Source organism: Triturus cristatus, chromosome 7 (assembly GCF_964204655.1).
Source record: "Triturus cristatus chromosome 7, aTriCri1.1, whole genome shotgun sequence".
In the NCBI taxonomy this organism is placed as follows: domain Eukaryota; kingdom Metazoa; phylum Chordata; class Amphibia; order Caudata; family Salamandridae; genus Triturus; species Triturus cristatus.
This window is the reverse complement of record NC_140590.1, coordinates 262,418,567-262,441,882: the sequence shown is the minus strand read 5'-3', so window position 1 is coordinate 262,441,882 and position 23,316 is coordinate 262,418,567. Positions and strand designations below refer to the sequence as shown.

The 23,316-nt window shown below is 48.0% G+C and overlaps 1 protein-coding gene across 1 annotated transcript in view; it reads left to right on the top strand.

Annotated features, from left to right (window-relative positions):
- Positions 1-23,316, top strand: part of LOC146809362 (insulin-like growth factor 3.L) — a 112,945-nt gene that overhangs the window by 60,087 nt on the left and 29,542 nt on the right. The window contains exon 2 of the mRNA XM_085616165.1: positions 5,650-5,824. Coding sequence (XP_085472291.1) covers positions 5,650-5,824 — 175 coding nt within the window. The remainder of the gene's footprint in view (positions 1-5,649; positions 5,825-23,316) is intronic.

Sequence of the window (23,316 nt, the reverse complement as noted above, 5' to 3'; positions counted from 1 at the left end):
GCTTGTAGTTTGTTTTTCATTTCCATTGTTTACTGTGATTGGTTGAGCAAACAGGAGGGTCCTTTAAGTACACTATATATAGAAAAAATGGTTCCGGGTGTGTCATGTGATCAAGGTCGTGGCAACACGAACGAAACTCGTCATGCCAAATCATTGGAAATAAAATTGCACTGACAACTATACCAGCACGCTGTGGTCTGTACCTGTGTTCCTGCACGTGTGAACTTACGGATTTGTGATTCCTTATATATATATATATATATATATATATATATATATATATATATATATATTACCTACTGGCGGTCGCCAGTAGGTAGTTATAGTTAGGACCACGTTTCCATAGGAAATCCGCAACATTCTATTTTGAATAACTTTGGCGCCGGTCGACGAATCCTCGCGAATTTTTCAAAATAGGTGTGGCGCTACGCTCCGCTCCTACCCTGAAAGTCTCGGGGGGATTCGTCAAGCGGGGGCTGAGATAAAAGGGGGGTCCCAAAACGCGTTTTTCCCATGCATTTTTCCATAGGACCTTTAGACAGGGCTACAGCCCGAACGGCTGAACAGAATTACTTGAAATTTGGCAGAGAGGTAGTCCTCAGGTCAAGGAAGTGCCTTTTGTAGGTTTGGTGTAAATCTGTTCAGTAGATTCTGAGAAAATAGCCTTTAAATCAATATATATATCTGAGCCAGCTTACGGTGCGCTTACGGTACGCTTACCGTACGCGTACGGTGGCGTGCGCGAGCGCCATTCTGATTGGCTCTTAGATCTTAGTAAACATTCGAATCGGCCGAAACCAGGAAGCGGCGGCCGCCATTTTCTCTCTCGCACTGAGAGTGATGATGAAAATACAAAGCACAAAAACATGTAAAGGGGCTGTTTAGACAGCTCCCACACACATAGCCATGTTGAGGGAGTCCCCAAAGATCCCCCAAGGCCCAAAACGGAATTTTTTTTTTTTCGCTAATTTCGCCGATTACGCTTACCGTACGCGTAGTGTAAAAAATGATATAAAAAAAAAAATGATCCACCCTCTCCCCACCCCGTGTGCAATTGGTGCCACTACACTATCCAGAATCCTTTGGGGTTATTTGCAGCATGACGAGCAGTGTCGCGACCCATTTACGTAAATTACTAATAGCTCATTCGAGCGACTTTGGCTGACGAGCCCGGTGTCTGCACCTGCGCGCCTTGGAAGGTATTTTACCTATATATATGGCAGTCATCGGCACCCCGCATACCTACCTGCTCCCTGCTGACGAGAGGCAATTACCTCGAAACACGTGTCCAGGGATGGCATTATATTTCTATATACTCGTGGCGTAGGCGTACTCACCGTAGCCACTACACTATCCAGAATCCTTTGGGGTTATTTGCAGCATGACGAGCAGTGTCGCGACCCATTTACGTAAATTACTAATAGCTCATTCGAGCGACTTTGGCTGACGAGCCCGGTGTCTGCACCTGCGCGCCTTGGAAGGTATTTTACCTATATATATGGCAGTCATCGGCACCCCGCATACCTACCTGCTCCCTGCTGACGAGAGGCAATTACCTCGAAACACGTGTCCAGGGATGGCATTATATTTCTATATACTCGTGGCGTAGGCGTACTCACCGTAGCCACTACACTATCCAGAATCCTTTGGGGTTATTTGCAGCATGACGAGCAGTGTCGCGACCCATTTACGTAAATTAATTGGTGGCCGAAGGCCACCAATTGTGCATGGCTTATACCATATGAGATAAACTATAATATTTTAAAAAAAAAAAAAAAAAAAAAAAAAAATTATCCACACTCTGTCCACCCCGTGTGCAAATGGTGCCCGAAGGGCACCATTTGTGCATGGCTTATAAAAATTACGAAAAATTAAAATATTACCTTTCAAAACGAAGTGCATCATATGTCCTCCATGTGCGCACGGTGCGCGAAGCGCATCGTGCGTACATGGCCCATCTAGCGTAACGGCACTAACTGCGTAAAGTGGGCGCGCGGTGCGCGAAGTGCACCGCGTGCTTACTGTGCGCGCACGGTGCGCGAAGCGCACCGTGCGCGCACGGAACGAACTGCGTTAAGTGGGCGCGCACGCCACGAATGGCGTAAAGTAACTTAGCATTTAAAAAAACGTACAAATTCACTGAAAAAACCATAGGTTTCACACACGTTATAGTTAGGAATTAGCATTTAAAAAACCTTGCAAATTCACTGAAAAAACCATAGGTTTCACACATGTTATAGTTAGCGGAAATTTTACTGATAAAAAACCAATGAAATTCCCCCGTTATAGTTAGTGCAGGCAACTATAACTCACGCGACCGCAATCTTCTGCTGATGACATATGTGTCTTTATGAAAAAAAAATATTTGTAATATATGTATAGCTAAAAATGTATGGAAGAAGACATGGGCAAATAAGTGTCTAAATACAGTATTAGCATCAGCAGAGGATTGCGGTCGCGTGAGTTATAGTTGCCTGCACTAACTATAACGGGGGAATTTCATTGGTTTTTTATCAGTAAAATTTCCGCTAACTATAACAGGTGTGAAACCTATGGTTTTTTCAGTGAATATATATATAAATACACATCTTAAACAATAATTGGTTTGATTTGGTGCTGTTGTTCAATCACATTTCACTTTAAGATGTTATTAATTGGTATAAATATTGTGAGGATATATATATAGTATAAGTAGCCCGGATAATTCTAAAACGTAGCCTCTTTATGCTCAACGCAGCCCCATTTTAAATGGTCAGTTCTTCAAAACTACTGAAACAATTTCCACTAAACCAGTGGGGCAGTGAAGAGAGGGAGGAGTCATAGGTGCAATGCTGCTCCCTGTAATTTACCTGTGCCATGTGTGCCTTGAATAACAGTTGTGACTTGTGCTCTAGCTGGTCTGTGTGTATCTGCAGCTGTGCATTGCTCCTGCCAAGCTGTGCTTTTCTTTTGTGTTGCACTGCTCTCATGCTCTTTGTTCTCTGTGTATGGGTAAATCTTGTACTGATTGGCCCTGGGTTGAACTTATGGAATTTCACTCTGCAGAATCATGCAGAGTTATGTTTAAACTACGTGATTCCGAGGAGATTCAAAAGGTTGGTGGTATAGAAATAGGTGAAATGGCCCCACTCAGGTGATGTCACACAAGTATCAACAACAGAGCAGTATTAGACAACGGTGCTGCAAGGTGAAGAGAACCACCAGCCTCCCCAAAATTGTGGCCTAGGCCAACACAAGACGTAAATACAATCCCCAGCACGCGTCATAAAGTTTCCATAAACACACAATCATATGCGATAGTATACGCAATTCAGAAACACAGTAGTCAAGTTCTTCCTTTTATTCTTTTCCTCGTTTGTTTGTTTTTATTCAAAAAGGTACTCAGCCAGCCTACACGTGTTTTGTCGCCACACTGGGAATGTAGCCCTGCAACTTTTTCAAGGCTTCAATGTCACTCGTCCAGAATTCTATTGTGGTGATAATTCCATCCCACAAATCAGAAATGAAGAAATTCGCTTTATTAAAAATTCACAATCAATCCTCCATCCCGCAAACAGAAGCTAACGTCCGTATCTCTGTTGTCCCAACGCGTACTCGAGGACATGGGACAACAGAGATATGGACGTTGGCTTCTGTTTACGGGACAGAGGATTGATAGTGGCTAAAGGACACCTACGGGGGGGACCTTTACAGCGCGTCCACTGGTTTGGTGATGACAATCGGATTAGGTGCATCAACAAACTGGTTTGTTCATTTCTAAACTGGTTTGGTGTCTCCTGCCCTACCTGCACAACAGAAGAAATCAAACTGAACCCAACCTCTCAATAAAGCCGGCCCACAACATTATCCTATTTGAATAGTTGAAGGGCCCCACACCGCAATTATCTTCGAATAGGTGAAGGGTCCCACACCACAATCCTCTTTGAGCCTGGATATACTCATAGGTGACAAGTAGTAATCTACAAATCTACTGATTGATTAATTGATTGATTGATGGGGTACATTGACATGTAATCTAATTCAGCAACGATTCAAATATACCTGGTTATAGACAGGTGTACTGTCTAAAACAGAGCGACAACCAGAAGCCTTTCTTTTAAAGTCTGTAATGTAGGCGATGCAAATCTGCACTGCAGCCCATATGTGACATTAACCATTTACAATTCAGGTGCAAATTTTGCACCACTACGGTTAAATACTTCAATTGGGAATAATAGTGAATCTTTCACCACTGGGAGTCCAGTTAGTGATTTCCAACTTGTTGCTAGATTCTTGTCCCCCCCCCGAATTCTTGTCAAACATGATATGAAAAAATCTTTAATGTTGTTTAGAACCCAAAAACGTTTAGCTGGGACTGGTCCCCTCACTACTGTTCAACTTTATAACAAATACACTGTAAGTGAGGGTTTCCAGCAGTATCTGAACATGGTAACCTGACCAGTTCACAGATTTGTCTTAACCAGATTAAGGTTAGGAATGGTACATGTCTTGGTGGCCTTCCCCCAACAAAAAAGGTACCCTGTCGGCCCTTGCCCGTGCGATGGTCATTCAAAACAAAGCAGCATGCACTTTATGCTTATCTGCACTCTCTTCTTGAATGTAAGGATTACATTTTTAAAACCCATGTTTTTAAAATATGGTGTTTCTAATATGGAAGATGCAATGAGGTTGCTTTTTAATATGAACTCTTCAGATATATGTTTTTATACTGCCAGTTTTATCTGTAAATCTATTTATTACAGGAGAAGTATGACTTTTTAAATGTGTTTCTATTTCGTCTGTATTTTTTGTATTTCTGCTTTTTGCCGTGTGCTTTTATGGTCATCACATGTTATGAAACGAATAAAGCTTCATGAACTGATTTCCAAGTGTTCCAAGTACTGAGAGTCAAAATACAATTAAATCTGCTCAAGAAAAGTGGTGGGAACAACTCCAAAAGGTGCTCTTCCCCATAAGCATGACATAGCGAATATTAACTTATTACGGTATCACACGTGTATGTGTGCATATCTCACAGTTCTTGAAAATTAATGCATGGCTTTATAAAAAGCATAATTAGCAAATTTAACAGAACAGGACATCAATAAATCATAACTGGTTAGAAAGAATAGAAGACTAATTTGCTCAACAGAGCACAAAATAAACAGTGCTCCCAGCCAGCTATGTTGGGAGAATCTTAGTGAATGTGTTGTGCAAGTGTTATGGTTATGGTCAGCGGCAAAGGGAAGGGTGGTAAAGGTTTCGGGACATTGCAATTCAACAGCCTATGAATAGGGTGACCAGGCGTCCCGGATTCGCCAGGACGGTCCTAGTTTTTCACCAGCTATTCCGGCATATTTCAGGAAATGTAGCTCATGTCCTGGTTTTTAGAGAGGACCGACTGAAAACTGTAGGATGGTCTTTTTTATGTTTTACAAAGCAGGGATATTTAACAGGCAAGCTACTGGGCTTAAAAATTGCACTTTATGTATGTTTTAACTGCCTGTTCTATAATTGTCTGCTGAGGAGCGCTGCCATTCTGTGTGCTTTCTTGAAGTAAAATTGTAGTCCTTCTATTTTTGCGAAATGTCTCGGTTTTTTTTACTTTAAATTCTTGTCAAACATATGGTTTCGATTCTTATCATTTGCACTCTTCTTCCGGGTTCCCAGAAGGCAGCGCGACCCAATATCAGTCCGTCGTTGCTGTGCCTGTCCTTGCTGCTCGCCGCGTGCCTGGACGTGTCCGAGGGCCGCTGTTACCGACACCGGTCCAAAGAGATGCTCTGCGGGGCTGAACTGGTGGACATTTTGCAGTTCATCTGTGGGCCCACCGGCTTTTATTTCAGTAAGTTGTATGTCTGTCTTATTCTCTCCCCAATATTTCATTGTGAATGAATTTACGTGTTGTGCTTTTTATGTCATTTCCATCTATTTTTCCATAGATTCCACGATTGTTCAGGCCATTGGAAGAAGCTTCTAGTCTCACCATCCCTCCCTAGTTTTAGTTTGTGGTGTGTTAATAAGAAATCCTTAATCACGGCTTAACTAGGTATGGTTAATGTTAATGTTACTGAGAATTCTAAAGTGCTCTGTTACCCTGCGGTGTCCTGGCGCTATGCACTACCAACCTGGAGAGAAACTGTGACTGTTAGCTAAGATGACCATTTAAATAAATAGCCATGTTTTTAATTCTTTCCTGAAGGGGAGTAGCTCAGTTAGATTTTTAAGATGGAAAGGCAGGCTATTCCAAGCCTTAGTGGCGCAGTGACGAAAGCTCCTACCACCCCATCTAGTCTTGTTATAGTGGGGTAGGATCACTTGTTTGGCTTGCGAAGAGCGCAGAGCTCTTGCAGGAACGTACCACTGTATCGAATGTTTCAGGAAGTCAGGACCAATGCCATTAAGGGCCTTAAATACTATACACAAGGCCTTGAACTGTACCCGGGGAGCCAACAGAGAGTTCTGAGTCCCAGCCTCACCGAGACAAACCTGGGTGTACCTGTAAGCAGCCGGGCTGCCGCATTCTGCACGATCTGGAGTATGACCAAATGTCTCTTCTGGATGTTGAAATAGAGACTATTGCAGTAATCCAGCTATGACAGCATGAGTGCTGTGACTGCTATCCTCAGGCTGTCTTCCGGGAGGAGGAATTTAATTTTCCTCAAAATTCTAAGAATGAAGAAACAGGATGAGGCGACCTTACTGATTTGGTTACCGAAGGAAAGTTTCGAATCAAGGATCACTCCCAGATTTTTCGCCCTGTCCACAGGGACTGGAGGCATGCCCATTGCATTTGGCCACCAATCAGGTGTCCAAAGATTAGCGATGTTCCCGAATACAATCACCTCGGTTTTCCCTGCATTAAGTTTAAGGCAGTTGGATGCCATCCAGGCTGCAATCGCCTGCATACAGTCGTGGCATTTAGAACCAGTCTCAGCCTCTGACCCTTTCTGAATGGACAACACAATTTGCGTGTCGTCCGCGTAAGAGGTTAACTGGAACCCGAAGGATCTAATCAAATCTGCCAATGGTGCAACATATACATTAAATAATGTAGGACTAAGCGAGGGCCCTTGTGGCACTCCACAAGGGAGAGAGAAGGGCTTGGATCTGTCTCTGCCAAGGTCCACAGTTTGTAATCTACTGGTCAGGAAAAATTTCAAAAGATCCCAAGCCTTGCCTTGGACCCCGACTGCAGAAAGACGGTCCATCAAAACTTCATGATGGACCGTATCGAATGCGGCCGAAAGGTCCAGCATGATGAAAATTACGGCACTACCCTGGTCCAAGGCCTCTCTAATTTCCTCAGTGGATTTGATCAGTGCCAACTCAGTGCTATGTTCCGCACGGAAACCATACTGTGTGGTGTCTAGCAAAAAGTTGGTCTCAAGGAACAAGCTGAGTTGGCCATTTATAGCCTTCTCAATCATCTGTCCTGGGAAAGGGAGAGGAGAAATAGGTCTATAATTGCTCGGATCCTTTGGATCCAGATTGGATTTCTTAAGTAAGGGAAGAATAGATTCTGTTTTCCAAGGTCCCGAAAAATGACTGGTACTAAAAATGGAACCAAACAATGGGGTAAGAACCTTCCCAATAACTTCTGGAACCAGTTTCAGTACCGCGACTGGACATGGGTCCATACGGGAGCCTGATCGTATATCTGACAGTAGTTTGGTAATTCCATGTAGATCCAACGAAGTAAAATGATCGAGTATAGGACTAGGCCTGTTGTTCTCAGAAAGCCCTATTATAAAGGCCTCATTAGTGACTGTGGGCGTAAGGGTAAAGGATGAAAACATTTTTTCGACCTTTTGTAGAAAGAAGACAGCCAGAGTCTCACATAGTTCAGAGTTGTTTTCTGTCTTAGGGCTAGAAGAGGTAGTAAGTGCAGAAATTGTTTTAAACATGACTTTGGATGAGGATCCAGCGTTTTTGATTTGTTCCCCGTAGTATATCTTTTTAGTTTCCGAGAGCAGTTTTTTGAGAATTGGAAAGGCTTACTTTATAGGCCTCTCTATCAGACTTTTTGTACTCTCTCCTCCAGGCCCTCTCTAGCTTCTTACAGACTAGTTTATGTATTTTTAAGTTTTCTGTATACCATGGGGCAGAAGGTGATGCCCGCTTAAGAACGCACTGTTTGCCCGGCACTAATTTCCTACAAACAGAATCCACCCAATCTGTGCAGGTGGCCTTAGCCTCTTCTACATTAGAAGATGGTGCAGGTAATGAGGCTTTTAAAAGATTTCCTAATACTAGACTATCAATATTTTTCCAGGCCCTTGTGGTTGTAACGGCCTTAGCGAGAGGTTTGTGTTGATGGTTCTTGATTTGTTTAAATTCAAATAAAATTGCCACATGATCAGTCCAAGTAAGTGGTACTGTTTTTGTATGAATAAGATTAGGGTTATTGGAGAAAATACTGTCTAATGTGTGTCCTGCAGAATGAGTGGGATCTGTCACAAGCTGCTTGAGGTCGCCTCCGCTAAAAATTTGCTGCAGTCTTACATTGTCAGTATCAGTAAAATCTTCCAGATGAAAATTGAAATCTCCCATAACCGTAAAAAACGTATTGCACAGCCCTTCCTCTAGAAGTATTCCAATGGAATCTAAAAACGCACCCCTAGGACCCAGAGGTCGATAGAGGAGAATAGCGTTGAATGTGTCATGATCGGATTTTTGAATGTTAATAGACAATGCCTCACATGCCTGATTAGAAGCTTTGACAAAAGAAGGTTTCAAAGAGTTATGATAAATAACTGCCAGCCACCACCTCTCTTGACAGGTCTATCAAGCGTATAACAAAAGAAGCCAGGTGGAGTAGCTTTAACAAGATCAGGTCCCGAGGCTTCATTAGACCAAGATTCTGTTATGAGGGCTAATTTAATGTTATGATCCTCAATAAACAAGGCACATTCCACACTGTGCTTGATCAAGGACCTGGCATTAAGAAGAAGACATTTAAGTGGCGCCTGAACTATTTGATTCGTCCTGTCCCCGAATGCATTGCCCCGCTGATTAATAGAATTCTCCGTAATGCGAGGCAGAGCAAAATGGCACTTGGGACAGCACTCAGCCTGTGCTTCCATAGTTAATTTGGGGATAACCCTTGGGCAGCAGGCCTTGCCCCCCTCAGGATCCCAGCCCATAAGCTGCTCCCTGGAGTAAGACCGGATATCTGATGTAAAAGGGCCAGGGGGACAGGCCCTGAGCCGGGACTGAGCTCGGACCATAAATTGTAAGGTGTTACAGTATAAACATGAAGGTCATTTGGAATTAACGCAGAGGTCTTCGAACTTTTTGATGCTGAGACCCCCTGTCAAAATGTTTTAGGTGTAAAGACCCTACTGACAAACACTTCTAGAACTTGGTACTTCTCATCATCACCAATTCTTTTTCACATATCAGCTTTAGGTAGGATGACCATGCATCCCGGAAGCGCTGGGACAGTCCCCCATATTCAACATCTGGCCTAGAAAATGTCAGTAATTTTTATCATATGCCCCACTTTACTGAGATCCAGTGCAGAATTAGTTAGCGGTTCTGCAGCCATAACACTCCTTATTTATACGGACTCAAAATTATTTTCATAATCTATCTATATTTAGATGACAGATCTGCTGGAGTTGTAGATCACAGAGCGATGGGTCCAAGGGGGTAGGAGACAATCTGTGGCAGATTTACAAGCCCCTTGCGCTGCCAGTACGTCACTTTTTGTGACGCACTGGCAGCGCATTTCTCTGCCCCATATTTACAAGGATAGGAAAAGCCACCCTGCGAGGCTTTTCCTGTCCTTGTATATATGGCCCCTTTACACGCAGCACTTTGCGTGAAAGGGGCGTTCCATGGGTGTTGCTGTGGGTGTTCCCACGCAACACCCATGGAACTAGACACATTTCCAGATTTACGAGGAATCGTAAACCTGGAAATGCGTCAGTTTGCTACGCCACCCAAGGGGTGGCGTAGCCAGGCACAACGAGGTTAAATGTTTTCATTTCTCCTCGTTTTTTCCTCTTTCAATGCGTGCTGCATTCTATAGCATGCATTGAAAGAGGAAAATGCCTGTAGTGATTGTTTTTGTGCAGGAAGGTGCCCCTTCCTGCACAAAAACAATCTCCCCATGGCGCAGGCATCCTTGCACCATGGTGCAAGGGTGCCTGCGCTAGCGCATGGCAGCTGTTTGTGCGCCAGCGCAGGGAAGCAAAACCAAAGGAAATGATGGACGGAGTGTTGAACATTGCAAGCACTCACCCCCAGTCAACTGATCTGGGTTTAATCCATCACCGTTCTTTAGCCCACTCCGCCACCCCAGTTCAGACATGGCCATATGCAAATCAGTCTGACCATGTGCCTCATGGGAACAGTCCAGCCTGTCTTCCCTGGACCGGAAACAAGCTTCCTAGGACCGGTATCTGGCATTTCAGCCGTCTTCAGCCAGGCTTGCTTGAATCCAGTGGCAAAGTGAGCAAGGGACTCACGTCTGAGCATACCCTGCCAACTTATGGCGAACAAAGCAAAACCAAATGAAATGATGGACGGAGTGTTGAACATTGCAAGCACTCACCCCCAGTCAACTGATCTGGGTTTAATCCATCACCGTTCTTTAGCCCACTCCGCCACCCCAGTTCAGACATGGCCATATGCAAATCAGTCTGACCCTGTGCCTCATGGGAGCAGTCCAGCAATGTTCAACACTCCGTCCATCATTTCCTTTGGTTTTGCTTTGTTCGCCATAAGTTGGCAGGGTATGCTCAGACGTGAGTCCCTTGCTCACTTTGCCACTGGATGCAAGCAAGCCTGGCTGAAGACGGCTGAAATGCCAGAAACCGGTCCTAGGAAGCTTGTTTCCGGTCCAGGGAAGGCATGGCTTGGCAGTTCAGGCTGGACTGTTCCCATGAGGCACAGGGTCAGACTGATTTGCATATGGCCATGTCTGAACTGGGGTGGCAGAGTGGGCTAAAGAACGGTGATGGATCAAACCAAGATCTGTTGACTGGGTGTGAGTGTTTGATTGGTTCTGATGCTCCGTCCATCACCACCCCCTTTTGTACCGCTTTGTTCGCCATAAGTTGGCAGGGTATGCTCAGACGTGAGTCCCTTGCTCACTTTGCCACTGGATGCAAGCAAGCCTGGCTGAAGATGGCTGAAATGCCAGAAACCGGTCCTAGGAAGCTTGTTTCCGGTCCAGAGAAGGCATGGCTTGGCAGTTCAGGCTGGACTGTTCCCATGAGGCACAGAGTCAGACTGATTTGCATATGGCCATGTCTGAACTGGGGTGGCAGAGTGGGCTAAAGAATGGTGATGGATCAAACCCAGATCTGTTGACTGGGTGTGAGTGTTTGATTGGTTCTGATGCTCCGTCCATCACCCCCCCCTTTTGTACCGCTTTGTTCGCCAAAAGTTGGCAGGGTATGCTCAGACGTGAGTCCCTTGCTCACTTTGCCACTGGATGCAAGCAAGCCTGGCTGAAGATGGCTGAAATGCCAGAAACCGGTCCTAGGAAGCTTGTTTCCGGTCCAGGGAAGGCATGGATTGGCAGTTCGGGCTGGACTGTTCCCATGAGGCACAGGGTCAGACTGATTTGCATATGGCCATGTCTGAACTGGGGTGGCAGAGTGGGCTAAAGAACGGTGATGGATCAAACCCAGATCTGTTGACTGGGTGTGAGTGTTTGATTGGTTCTGATGCTCCGTCCATCACCACCCCCTTTTGTACCGCTTTGTTCGCCATAAGTTGGTAGGGTATGCTCAGACGTGAGTCCCTTGCTCACTTTGCCACTGGATGCAAGCAAGCCTGGCTGAAGACGGCTGAAATGCCAGAAACTGATCCTAGGAAGCTTGTTTCCGGTCCAGGGAAGGCATGGCTTGGTAGTTTGGGCTGGACTGTTCCCATGAGGCACAGGGTCAGACTGATTTGCATATGGCCATGTCTGAACTGGGGTGGCAGAGTGGGCTAAAGAACGGTGATGGATCAAACCCAGATCTGTTGACTGGGTGTGAGTGTTTGATTGGTTCTGATGCTCCGTCCATCACCACCCCCTTTTGTACAGCGCAGGGAAGAGCACAGGAATGCGACATATCATTGTAGATATGTCGCATTCCTGTGCTCTGAAAGTGCTGCACAGCCAAAGGACTTGAGGTGCCGCGCTTCGGCACTTACTTGTAGATCTGCCCCTAAATTTCTTGAAGGGAAGTGTGTGAGGTACACTGACAGCCAGCCTTGAGAAAAGCTGAGCTAACGGTGTTGCTTGGCTTTATAAGCCTAAGCGGAAGCCGAGCCATCAAAAGATTTAAATCAGACAATAAGTGTAATGAAAAGATATGATAAAGACTTAAAAAATGAAAACTAAATATGTTTCAACATTAGCGTTACAGGAGACACATAAGTCTACGGAAAATGAATAGGTGGATAAACTCGTTTTGAAGTCCCTCTTTTTTCTTTGCATCCCTTCACCAATCTCCACAAAACTCTGCATCATCTACCAATGTAGTAAAAGCTATAGGTCTGCAGAGTTTAGTGGTAATTCGTCAAATGGGCGCAACGTTATTAATGGGCAAAAATCCGAGGAATTCCCACCTCTGGGGCCGCTCTCTCACTTTTATTTAAGGTATGATAACTGTATTTATAGAAGTCCATATACTAACTGAATAACTGAACCCAAAGCACTGACCCTCGGTGTTAAACAGAAAAGAGAAAGGTGTAATCATACAATTTCCGTGCAGCACAATATCCACTCCTTTATTAAAATCCCAGTATCCCCATTTGACCAAACGGTGATCCGTGACCAGTTGCTTTACTTCACTATGCATCCTTTTCCTTAACAATCCAGTTTCAGAGCACATTACAGAAATTCAATCTAGGAGCTGTGCTCGACAATTTTTTTTTATATTTGGTCCATATAAAATGATATTGCTTCACATTTAATAATAACATTGGGTATATATATATAGAGAACGTAAACAAAGTGACACATTTTGAATTACTCTTGGCAGCGTAATCAGGACATGGGGTATTTAGTGTTTCAAGTTTAAAGAAATATTAGTTTCAGTAAATTACACCCCATTTAGTGATATCATCATACTACTTAATTAAGACACTGAGAAATGTTGCATAATTGTAATCATGAACAAATTACTAGGATGGAAAGAACATAAAAAATTCACAACACTGGGGGCGTGGCCAACCGCCGAGCAGCATGGCCGCTTTCTGAGGTAGCTCTGACCGAGCGCACCGGCTCAGGAGTAAATACGCTCATTTATCCGCAGTGATTACTGACAACTTTAAGAGAACTTCAACATCAGCAGCAGTGTCTGCGTTGGGTGAGGGGCGCGTAGGCCCCGGACGCAAGGAGTGGATCTGTCCCCCGGACTCAAGGAGGGGATCTGTCCCCCGGATCATCATCTGTGGAGCAGGCGGCCGAGCCTGCAGCTGTCCGATTCTCACCGGGACGGAGTCGGACCACCCAAGAGTTCCCACTGACTGCGGGCGGAGTGGCTTGGCAGCAGACGAGGCATGCACATCGCGAGGCCCGGCGGCCGCCTGGGCCCGCAGCGCGGAGGTGAGGGGTGTCCGCTACAGCCTGCACCCCGCTGAATGGACGCTATGCAGATTATCACACCAGCGTGACCCTGACTGGGCCCCGAGTGCTGCCGATGTTGAGCCGGCTGTGACCTTGGTCCGCTGTGAGTAGCGGAGAGGGGGGGTGGGGGGGGGTGACGCCCAGTCCTTGGCCGTTTTTGAGGGCCGCGACTGAAGTGGCCTGGAGGCCCAAGTCCAAAAACATAGCTAGTGTGCATTGCGCCCCCACGCCTCACACAGCAGCTGCAATACCTCGCGCAAGAACCACACTCCACGCTGTTACTTGAAGCGTAAAAGGCCATTTTATTAGGACAAGGTTGCAATCCTTTAAACTTTATTACATAGTACATAAATGCAATAAATATACTTTCCCCATCCCATACCAACTCATTCTCGATTCTTCCTTCTCAAAACCATCTCACCTGTTTGACTCTTCCCCATTCACTCGGTGACCTCCTTCCTCTCCCCATTCTCACCTTCACTTGCCCTCCGAGCATCCTCTGTTGCATTTCCTTAATTGCCCCGCTATCAATCACCCGTGTACCGTTCTCCCCCCCCCCCCCCCCCCGAGGGGTGGATCCACCCGTATGTGACTCATCACCCCTCCAAAGTACCGCCAAACAGGGAACCCCCGTAGGGCGGTTCCCTGCCCCATCCTCCCAGCTCCCGCGCACCTTTCGCCTCCCATCAGTCGACCCTGCGGCACCCGGTGGGCGACCAACCCACCATCCAAACGTGTGTCCCGTAGAAATCATCGTTGATGGGACAACCGTCAGCCGCAAAAGGTGCCAACCTGCACAGCACCACGGATACCCCAAGTGCCTATTGCAGCGAATGCATCCACCACCTCGTGGCAGCCGGTGGGCGACAAGCCACCACTTTTACATGTGTCTCGCGCAAACAAATAACATATCCGAGGCAATGTCTGTCCGGGAAAGATGCCCCCATCGGGGGAAAGACCATGCCCACTTTTGCTTGCAACCCATGGAACAAAACCTTTGTTGGGCCAAACCTTGTCAGTGACAGGAGCCCCCCGTGGTGAACGACCATCCACCACCTGTATCTGTCCCCCAGATCTACAAATCACCTTGCGTCGAGCCAATCCTTGACCGGGAAGGTGCCCCCACATCGCAGTGAACGACCATCCACCCCCATTACTGCGGCCCGGGTAAACAAATCACATATTGCGGGCCACTCCTCGTCGATGAAAGGTGCTCCCCCTCGTAGGGAACGACCATCCCCCACCTTTGCCTGCATCCCGTGTAACAGCTAAGATTTTTGGGCCAAACTTTATTGGCGACAAGTGCCCCCTTCGCGGTGAACGACCATCCACCCTTTTGTTTGCATCCAGTGTAAGAGAGAAGATTGTCGGGCCAAACTTCGCTTGTGACAAGCGCCCCCTCCTCAGTGAACGACCCTCCACTCTTTTTTTTGCATCTAGTGTAACAGAGAAGATCGTCGGGCCAAACTTCACTTGCGACAAGCGCCCCCTCCTCGGTGACTGACCATCCACCCTTTTGCTTGCATCCAGTGTAGAGAGATAGGATTCTTGGGCCAAAACCGTGCTTGTGCCAAGTAACACCCCCCCCCGCCCTCGTTGAACGACCATCCACCCTTTTGATTGCATCCAGTGTAGACAGATAGGATTCTTGGGCCACAACCGTGCTTGTGCCAAGTGCCCCCTCCTCGGTGAACGACCATCCACCCTTTTACTTGCATTCAGTGTAAACCGCTAAGATCATTTGGGCCAAACTTTGCTTGTGACAAGTGCCCCCCTTTGTGGTGAATGACAATCCACCACCCGTACCCGCACCCAGAAGAATAAGTAAGGTTTGTGTACGGGCCGATCCCTGTCCATGCAGGTGCCCCCCATCCCGGTGCAATCCCTCTTACCCCACCTGTACCTGCGTCCCGTACCTGAGCGTCCATCCAGGACCTCCTCCTCCTGCTCAGGCGATAGTGTTCCCCGTCGCTGTTGTCCCCTCCGCACTTGTCTGTATCCATCCGTGGCTCCTGGAGCAACAACAAGACAATCCAGTTACATGGATCCCCCCCAACCCTCCTTGGCGACCCTGCTTAACAGCCGCCCCCATGCCCACTGCATCGCTCATTCCACAAACCCACTCCCCAGTCCTACGGCATCCCACCACATCCATATCAACAAACCCCTTACTCATCCCAGACATCCACGACAAACTGTCACACACTGTGGTCAGCACTTCAAAAAGCCATACAGCTGAAATGTTTGTTGCTGCGCGATCCCGCGACGGAGGGCAGGCCACCGCGGACCCCCTACTGCTTCTGGCCAGCGTCCTGAGGCGCATCATGCGCCCCGCTGGCATCCCCTTTACTGCCGGCACCATACCGGTCCTGTTTCCCTCTCCCCCCCCCCTACCAGGTCGCTCCAACCAGGTGAGCCCCGAGCATCACTGGGCCTCCCTCCGTGCAGGCGGTCCCTCGCCCCTACTCACGGTACCCCTAAAAAGACACCTGCATGCTCAGACCGCACCCCAGGGCACTCCCACACGGCAGCCCAAGCACATGCCTTCCCCCCCCCCCCCCCAGCTCACCAGCCCACCAGGCCTCCCCCCCTTGGGGTGCGTGTCCGCGGTATGGAGGCCCATGCACCCCAAAAAACCTGTTCCAGTGTAACAGGGCCCACGTTTATGATGCAGCCGAGCAATGCTCCGCGTTCCCGCACCCCTCACCGCCCCCCGAGGTAGCCAGCTCACTCCCAGTACCAGGCGGAGCTGCGCCTGAACCCGGTGTTTGCCACCGCCGCCCCCCCTTCCCCGCACCGTGTGTATCCCAGAGAAATTCCTCCTTTCCTGGCCCAAAAGGAAACCCCTATAGAACTCCACCAGAGTCAACAAGAGCTGACGTTGACTGGGTGACTTCCAGCACGAGCGTAACCTTTTATCTGGAAACCATTATGGGTGATGGCAGCTGACGGTCTTGGAAAATAGAAACACAGACCGTCTATTCCAATGTCCTGCCGCTTGCCAAAAACGGGGTGCCATAGCTCTAGGTGACACCAGACCACACGGCCCAACACCTCAGAGGCATCTACGCTGACGCCCGCACATGCCCGCAGGCCGACCCGGCACCTGCCCGATGTGCTTGCTGGCCGCAGCCACACCTCCCGCCCGCTCGGCCCCGCACCCGCATCTCGGCCCAGACAGCCGTCCCCAGCAGGTCGCCAGTGAGCCTGTAGCCCAAGAGGAACTTTCTCTCACACTACCCTGAAAACTCACAGCTAAGAAACAAACCCTCGCCGATCGACCAATCGGCCCGTGCCCCCGCCACCCACCTACTGACTGCAAAGTTTTCCTATGTCCTCCCAGTGGTGCTCGGGTGTTATGAAGAGGCTGTTTCTCCTCTCCCAACACGTTATAAATTCACCCAAATCCTGCCCCTTCCCCTTGCCCCTCTAATCCAACCCCCCACCTTGTCCTTCCAGTCTTTGCGCAAATTCCCCAGGGGAAGACTGGTCTGCGACGTTCACTTCCCCTGGGGGCCGCATTCTGCCTCCATGGGAGTTGCTTGAACAGTGAGGGCGGCCTTATTCTTGCTTGTCCTGGGCACTGAGCCCCTCTCCACTTTGCCTCGTTGCAACACACGGTCCACATCGTCTACTGGTGCCAGGGAGTCGGGATTGTCGGAGCGGGCTGGCCAGCCTGGTTACAGTGTGGGAGAGTGGGGGCCCCCAGACGCTGTGTGGGGGGCGACCGGGTACTTCCTAACCCTGAGCAGCAGCTTACAACTTTGTGGACCAGGCTTGGTGGCGCAGATGACACTTTGGCATGTTCTAGCCCGATTTGCCTTCTCTTTAATTACTACCTGTAGCCCCCCTCCTCCCCCCTGACCCCCCCCCCCCCCATCTGTCGGAGTTGTGCAGTTTGGGCCAGAGGATTGGGTTACTTCTCAGGCTGGTCGACTTGCGGTGTGTGGGGGTGAATGCCATTGTGTGGTCGTGCTCAGCGGCCTTTTGGGGAGCTGTTGGTGGTCTGTGGGCCTATCTCTCATCGCTACTTTTGTGCCCTATCGTCAAGGGTGCTGGCCTGCAGACATTGCTGCTGTTGTTCTGGCCACGCGCTGCCTACCGACTCTGCATACAGCCCTGTGTGCAAGACTCCACCAAGCAGTGCTACGTTGTGGGATAGTCGCTATTTGCCTGCCTGTCTTTCTCTTTCCGTTTAACTACTGCCTGATGTGATCTGGTCATGGCTGGGGGTCGCAACTCCAAGGCCGCAGTCCAGGCCAAACTGGAGAAATTCACATGGGTCAATGGCCCAGTAGCAGCTCAAAAAGGGGGCGATGCTCAGACGGAGAAGCGACAGCTGGAAGGAGGGGCAAAGGAATTAACATTGCAAGATATCCTCATAGCCATTACCACGGTCCGTACTTCGCTAGTGTTAAGAATTGACTCTGTATCTACAGAGGTCTCCCTCATCAGAGCAGACATGCGTTCTATGAACACAAGACTGCAAGAGGTAAAAATAAAAGTGAGCTAGCTTGTCACTGACACTTCTGACCTGCAGCGCAGGGTGGACGACCTTCAGGCCCATACTACTAAACTGGAGGTTTAGTAGTATCGTAGCAGCTGGACGACTAAGAAGGGCTCTCTAGGCACAACAACGTCTGTAACTGGGGGTCCTGGAAAAAGCGGAGGAGCTGGCTTTGCCTCCCTCCCGGACGAGGATCCACAGTTTCCTAGGGGCGTTGGGTCTGGTGGATGTCTGGAGGAGATTGCAACTGCTTGAGCAACAATGTACGTTCTACTCAGGTGCACACCGCAGTATGTCCAGAATAGATTATATCCTGATGCCAGCTCACCAGATTGTCAAAGAAATACAACACCTAGCCAGAGGAATTTCCAACCTTTCACTAGTTCTGTGTTGCCTTGAGGTAGGGGAACCCCTGGTTCCTTAAGATTCTCCAAATCAGCAAAAACATCTTGGAGGACTCAGATCTATACTTCCAGGAGAATGAAGGGTCAGTAGACTCGCCAGTAACGCCCAGGAGGCCTATAAGGCTGTTATTCGGGGGTGGTTTTGGCCCAAATAGCAGGACTGCGTAAGGAGAAGTGTGCCGGTATGACCCTCTTGGAGGGGGACATTTTACATTTAGAGGGTTTACTTCGAGTGCAGGACTCAGAGGAGGCACGGCAGGCAGTACACATCAAAATTAAGGAAATACACTGACGTAGCCACTGAGGCCGCCAAATCGCATTACAGAGCCACACTCAGCAGAATTTATGATGCTGGGGATAAGGCTGGCAGGTTGTTGACGTGGTTGGGCCGTAGAGACCAGGCCCATCATGTCGTGGTTGAGATAGAGACAGACTCTGGCTCCCGCCTTACTGCCCTGCAAGATATTGCTGACGCATTCAGCCAATACTATCAAGCCATCTATACGTCCCAAACGCCGCACACGGAGGAGAAGGCTTCTGCCTTCCTGCTGGATATTTCATTGCCTTCGCTCACCATGGAAGAGCGTCTTTACCTCAACCTAGACATCACAACTGCCGCGGTTGAGAGAGCCATCCATGACTTAAGTGGCGGGAAAGCGTCGGGCCCTAATGGCCTGCCTATTGATCTCTTTAAACTCACCACGGGTAAATCAGCCCCCTATCTCACTAAAATGTTCCTTGAAAGTAAGGAAGTGGGACTGCTGGCTGCAGACTTGAGGCTGGCTAACATTGTGCTTATCCACAAAGAGGGCAAACCGAGGAATAAGTGCTCCTCCTATCGTTCAATTTCACTGCTCAATAGCGAAGCTAAGGTTCTCGCAAAGGTCCTCGCCTCTCACTTGTTAAGGGTTTACCCGCCTGGTTCATCCGGACCATTTAGGATTTATGCCCGTTAGAAATACCTCCCTCAATCTGCGCAGACTTCATGGGGTGTTGTGCCGTGAGGATACAATACGAGAGGACGCAGTGGTGGTCTCTCTTGACGCTGCGGCGGCATTCTATACCATCGAATGGCCCTATATGTTCACTGTCCTTCATAAATTAGGTCTGGGCCCTGAATTAATCGGATAGGTTTGGCTCCTTTACCAGCAACCAGTAGCCCAAATAGTAGTCAATAACATAAATCTTCCACCTTCGTTCTCAACAGGGGCACCAGGCAGGGATACCCTTTGTCCCCGCTTCTCTTTGCGTTGACCCTCAAGCCACTGGCGATGTGGGTCCTTAAAGACCCCGTTATCAGGGGCCTCAAGTGGACCCCTGGATGGGAAGACCGTATATTGTTATATGCGAATGACATCTTGCTCTATTTGGCATCACCAGCGGCATCACTGAACAGGGTCCTGAATATATTTTGGGTGTTTGGGACATACGCGGGCTATAAAATAAACTGGATCAAATCAGTGCTCTATGTCCTCTATGGGGGGGACGCCTCTGCTCCCTCGGGACTTCCAGCTTGTGAAAACAACTGACGTACCTGGGGAAATGGGTCTCTAAGGACCCGTCCACTACGAGCACAAGCTCCTGCCGCCCCTGTTACGTCTTAAGTTTGATGTCCGACATTGGAAATCCCTCCCTCTGTCTCTCCTGGGACGAGCAGCGTTATTCAAAATGATGTCCCTTCCCAGATTCTTGTATGCTCTGCAGAACACTCCGCACTACGTAGATTCCTCGTATTTCAAAGATGTTGACAGGCTCATACGGGACCTGCTCTGGGAGGGTAAGCCCCCACTTATAGCCATGCACAAGCTCACATTAGGGCAGTCTGATGGGGGAATTGGATTACCGGACATCAGGAAATACTATTGGGCGTCTCACCTTGCAGCAATTAACCAATGCACGTATAAACCACCAGGCAACCCCGCCTTCCAGATCAACAGGTGGCTTCTGCCAGGAGGTAGTTTTGAAGGAGCGCTATATGTGCGTTCGTTGAAGCCCGCCCTGACTGGCCTCACTGGGCACGCTGTGCAGGTGTGGAAGGCCGCCACGAAAAGCTTGGGGTGGGAGGGAAAGATCATCCAAGCCACCCCACTTTGGCACAGTGAACAGCTGGGTAGACTGATCCGCTCGAAGGGATTCGAACACTAGGACCTCAAAGGTATATCTAAGGTGGGTGACATGTGGCAATTAGGTGACGTCATCCCTTTCACTCAACTGCAGCAAGAATACGAACCAGCGAGTCCCGAACACTTTAGGTACCTCCATATCAGGCATGCCTTACTTGCCACAATCCCTAGAGGAACATCTCTCCCTGAATCCTCCCCACTTGAGCACAGTGTCTTGGATGGCGACCTGCCTGAGCAGGCCATATCGCTCATTTATAAAAAGTTGATCAACAACACAACAGATCCCCATGTCCAGCTGAAGGCAAAATGGGACCATGATGTGGCGGGATTGGATGACGAGGAATGGCTGGCGGCGGTGGCCTCTCCCCGGGAGGTGGCCATTTCCTCCAGGCTTTGTTTGGTACAGCTAAAGCTCCTCCAGAGGTCCTACCTGTCTGGTCCCTTGCTGGTCCGTATGGGTTATGGCTCAGATGGTGGCTGTTCAAGACAATGTGGGCAGGAGGGGACCTTTATTCACACACTTTGGGAGTGCACGACTATCCAGGGGTACTGGGCAGCGGTGGTGAGACTCTTGGAATGGGTGTTGGGGCGCGAGATAGACTGTAACATAAAGCTAGCCATTTTAAGCACCTGGGGCCCGACTGATCTAACCTCAAAGGAGCGGATATGGGTGACTTTGGGATTGATGGTGGCAAAGCGAAATATCGCAAGATTATGGAGGGCTCAGAACCCGCCAGACATAGGAGATTGGAGTAAAGACATGGACTGGAGTATGGTCACAGAAAAAAACATATACGAAGCTAGGGGGTGCCCCAACAAATGGACTCAGGTTTGGGAAAAGTGGAACACCCACAGGGGTGGAATATGCAAACCTCCAAAGACGAGGGAAGAAACTGTTACACGGATTCAGTGAATGCTTGGACCGTGATGGCCATATTGTTGTTCTGTACCTACTCTATACTGAATCTCCCCTGTACCATCATTGCATTGTCATTGCCTGTATCAACTGTCTTTTTCAAATGCCATACCTTGTTTTCAATAAAAAAATAATTTATAAAAAAAAAAATCACAACACTGCACAGTAAAAACACAAACTGAAGTCTTTGCCCCAACCCCCCACATGGCTCACTCAGGTAAACAAATCGGAATCTGTCTGTGTGCGTATGTCCATGTATGATAGTTTGAGTTCATGCCTGCGCGGTGAAAAGCCAGGGCATGGTGGATAGGCGTGGAAGAGGCAGTTTACATATTAGTGCGGGGAAGCTTTGCTTGCCTTCCCTGGTAACCAGCAAGGGAGATAGCAAGGAGATCTGGTGAAAGCAGCAGCAGCAACAACCAAGAAAAGCAACAGGATGGAGTAGAAGGCAGCAGTGACAACGTTGAATATTGAAGAACTCCCAGAAAGTACAGCCCGCATTCCAAAGATGCTACTGCATCTTTACGGATCGTGGGCATTTCCTAGTATCCAGGCTGCAGTCTCTCTGATTGCGGGACAGTTGTCGATGACATAGCCACATTATGATTGGCTTCTTTAATGATGTCCTCCAATCAGACAGCATCCTGAGATACCAGTATTTCTAATCCAAAACGAACAGCAAACCTTTCAGATTCGAGGCATAAGTGAATACGGGGAAGCGCGACCCCGTCCCATGACTCCATAGCCCCCCTGGGAGTCGCGCCCCATGGATTGAAGACATCTGAATTAATGCCTTGTTTACAACATCTAAATCCCAGTTCATCAATCATTACAGAGTGTATTCCAGGGCGGTATTCCACAGTGCAGCGCAGTCTCTTCCACAAAATGCAGTAGATTCCATTAGTAGCCAAGCAGACTTGAGGGGAGTAGGGCGGTATCAATGAACAGGACTGTTGCTGTTGCTTTTGGTCAAACCGGCTGGAGGTCCACCAGAGATGCATGCCTGAGCATACTTTCCAAGCCAGGTCGACCTCCTTCTTGTTATTTTCAATGACGTTTCTCTAGTCTTTTGATGAATTCAGCAACTGGAACCTCAATGGAGGACATTCTAATACTATACAGAAATGACAAAACAGCATAAAACATAATGAGAACGAGGGGCGCTCTACCGTCTAACTCAGAGTCGCAGGGTACTTCAAGGACTTCTTGTGCTGGAACCAGAAAAAGATAAGGACCACCCAAAGGAGATGCTCATGGCCCATTGAGGACTGAATAAAAACGGAGAATGAGATATCTGGATGAGGGGTTTCTCTTCTAGATAATACTCTGACAAAAGTTATTGGCAGATATCAGGGAGATGTGTGATAATATAATGCCAGGAATGTATTTTTTGTAATGGAACATTCCAAGCTATGCTATGTCAAAAGTGTTACCAGTTAATTGCAGTTTTAGGAATAGGTGCCCCATCCCCATTGATGTTATCCTTGCTAAACTGAGCATTTAGAAGTGGATTAGCAAATCTTGTTTAGGTCAATCATTGGTGTAAATTACATATTTTTATGGTGTTTTTATGCCTTTGTAGGGTTAACAATGCTTGTGTAATGCTTGATATGACTCCCAGTAAGTACCCACGCACTACACACAGTCACGGTGAAGAGAACCATAGATATGACACATTGCATAGATTTCACTCACAAAGAGTCAGTACATACTTCAGAGGTACATGTGAGAATGCAGCTCTGTTTAAAGTCAAGAGGAAGCTCCTAAAATATTCTAAGGGGCAGATTTATGATGACTGGCGCATCCCTGCA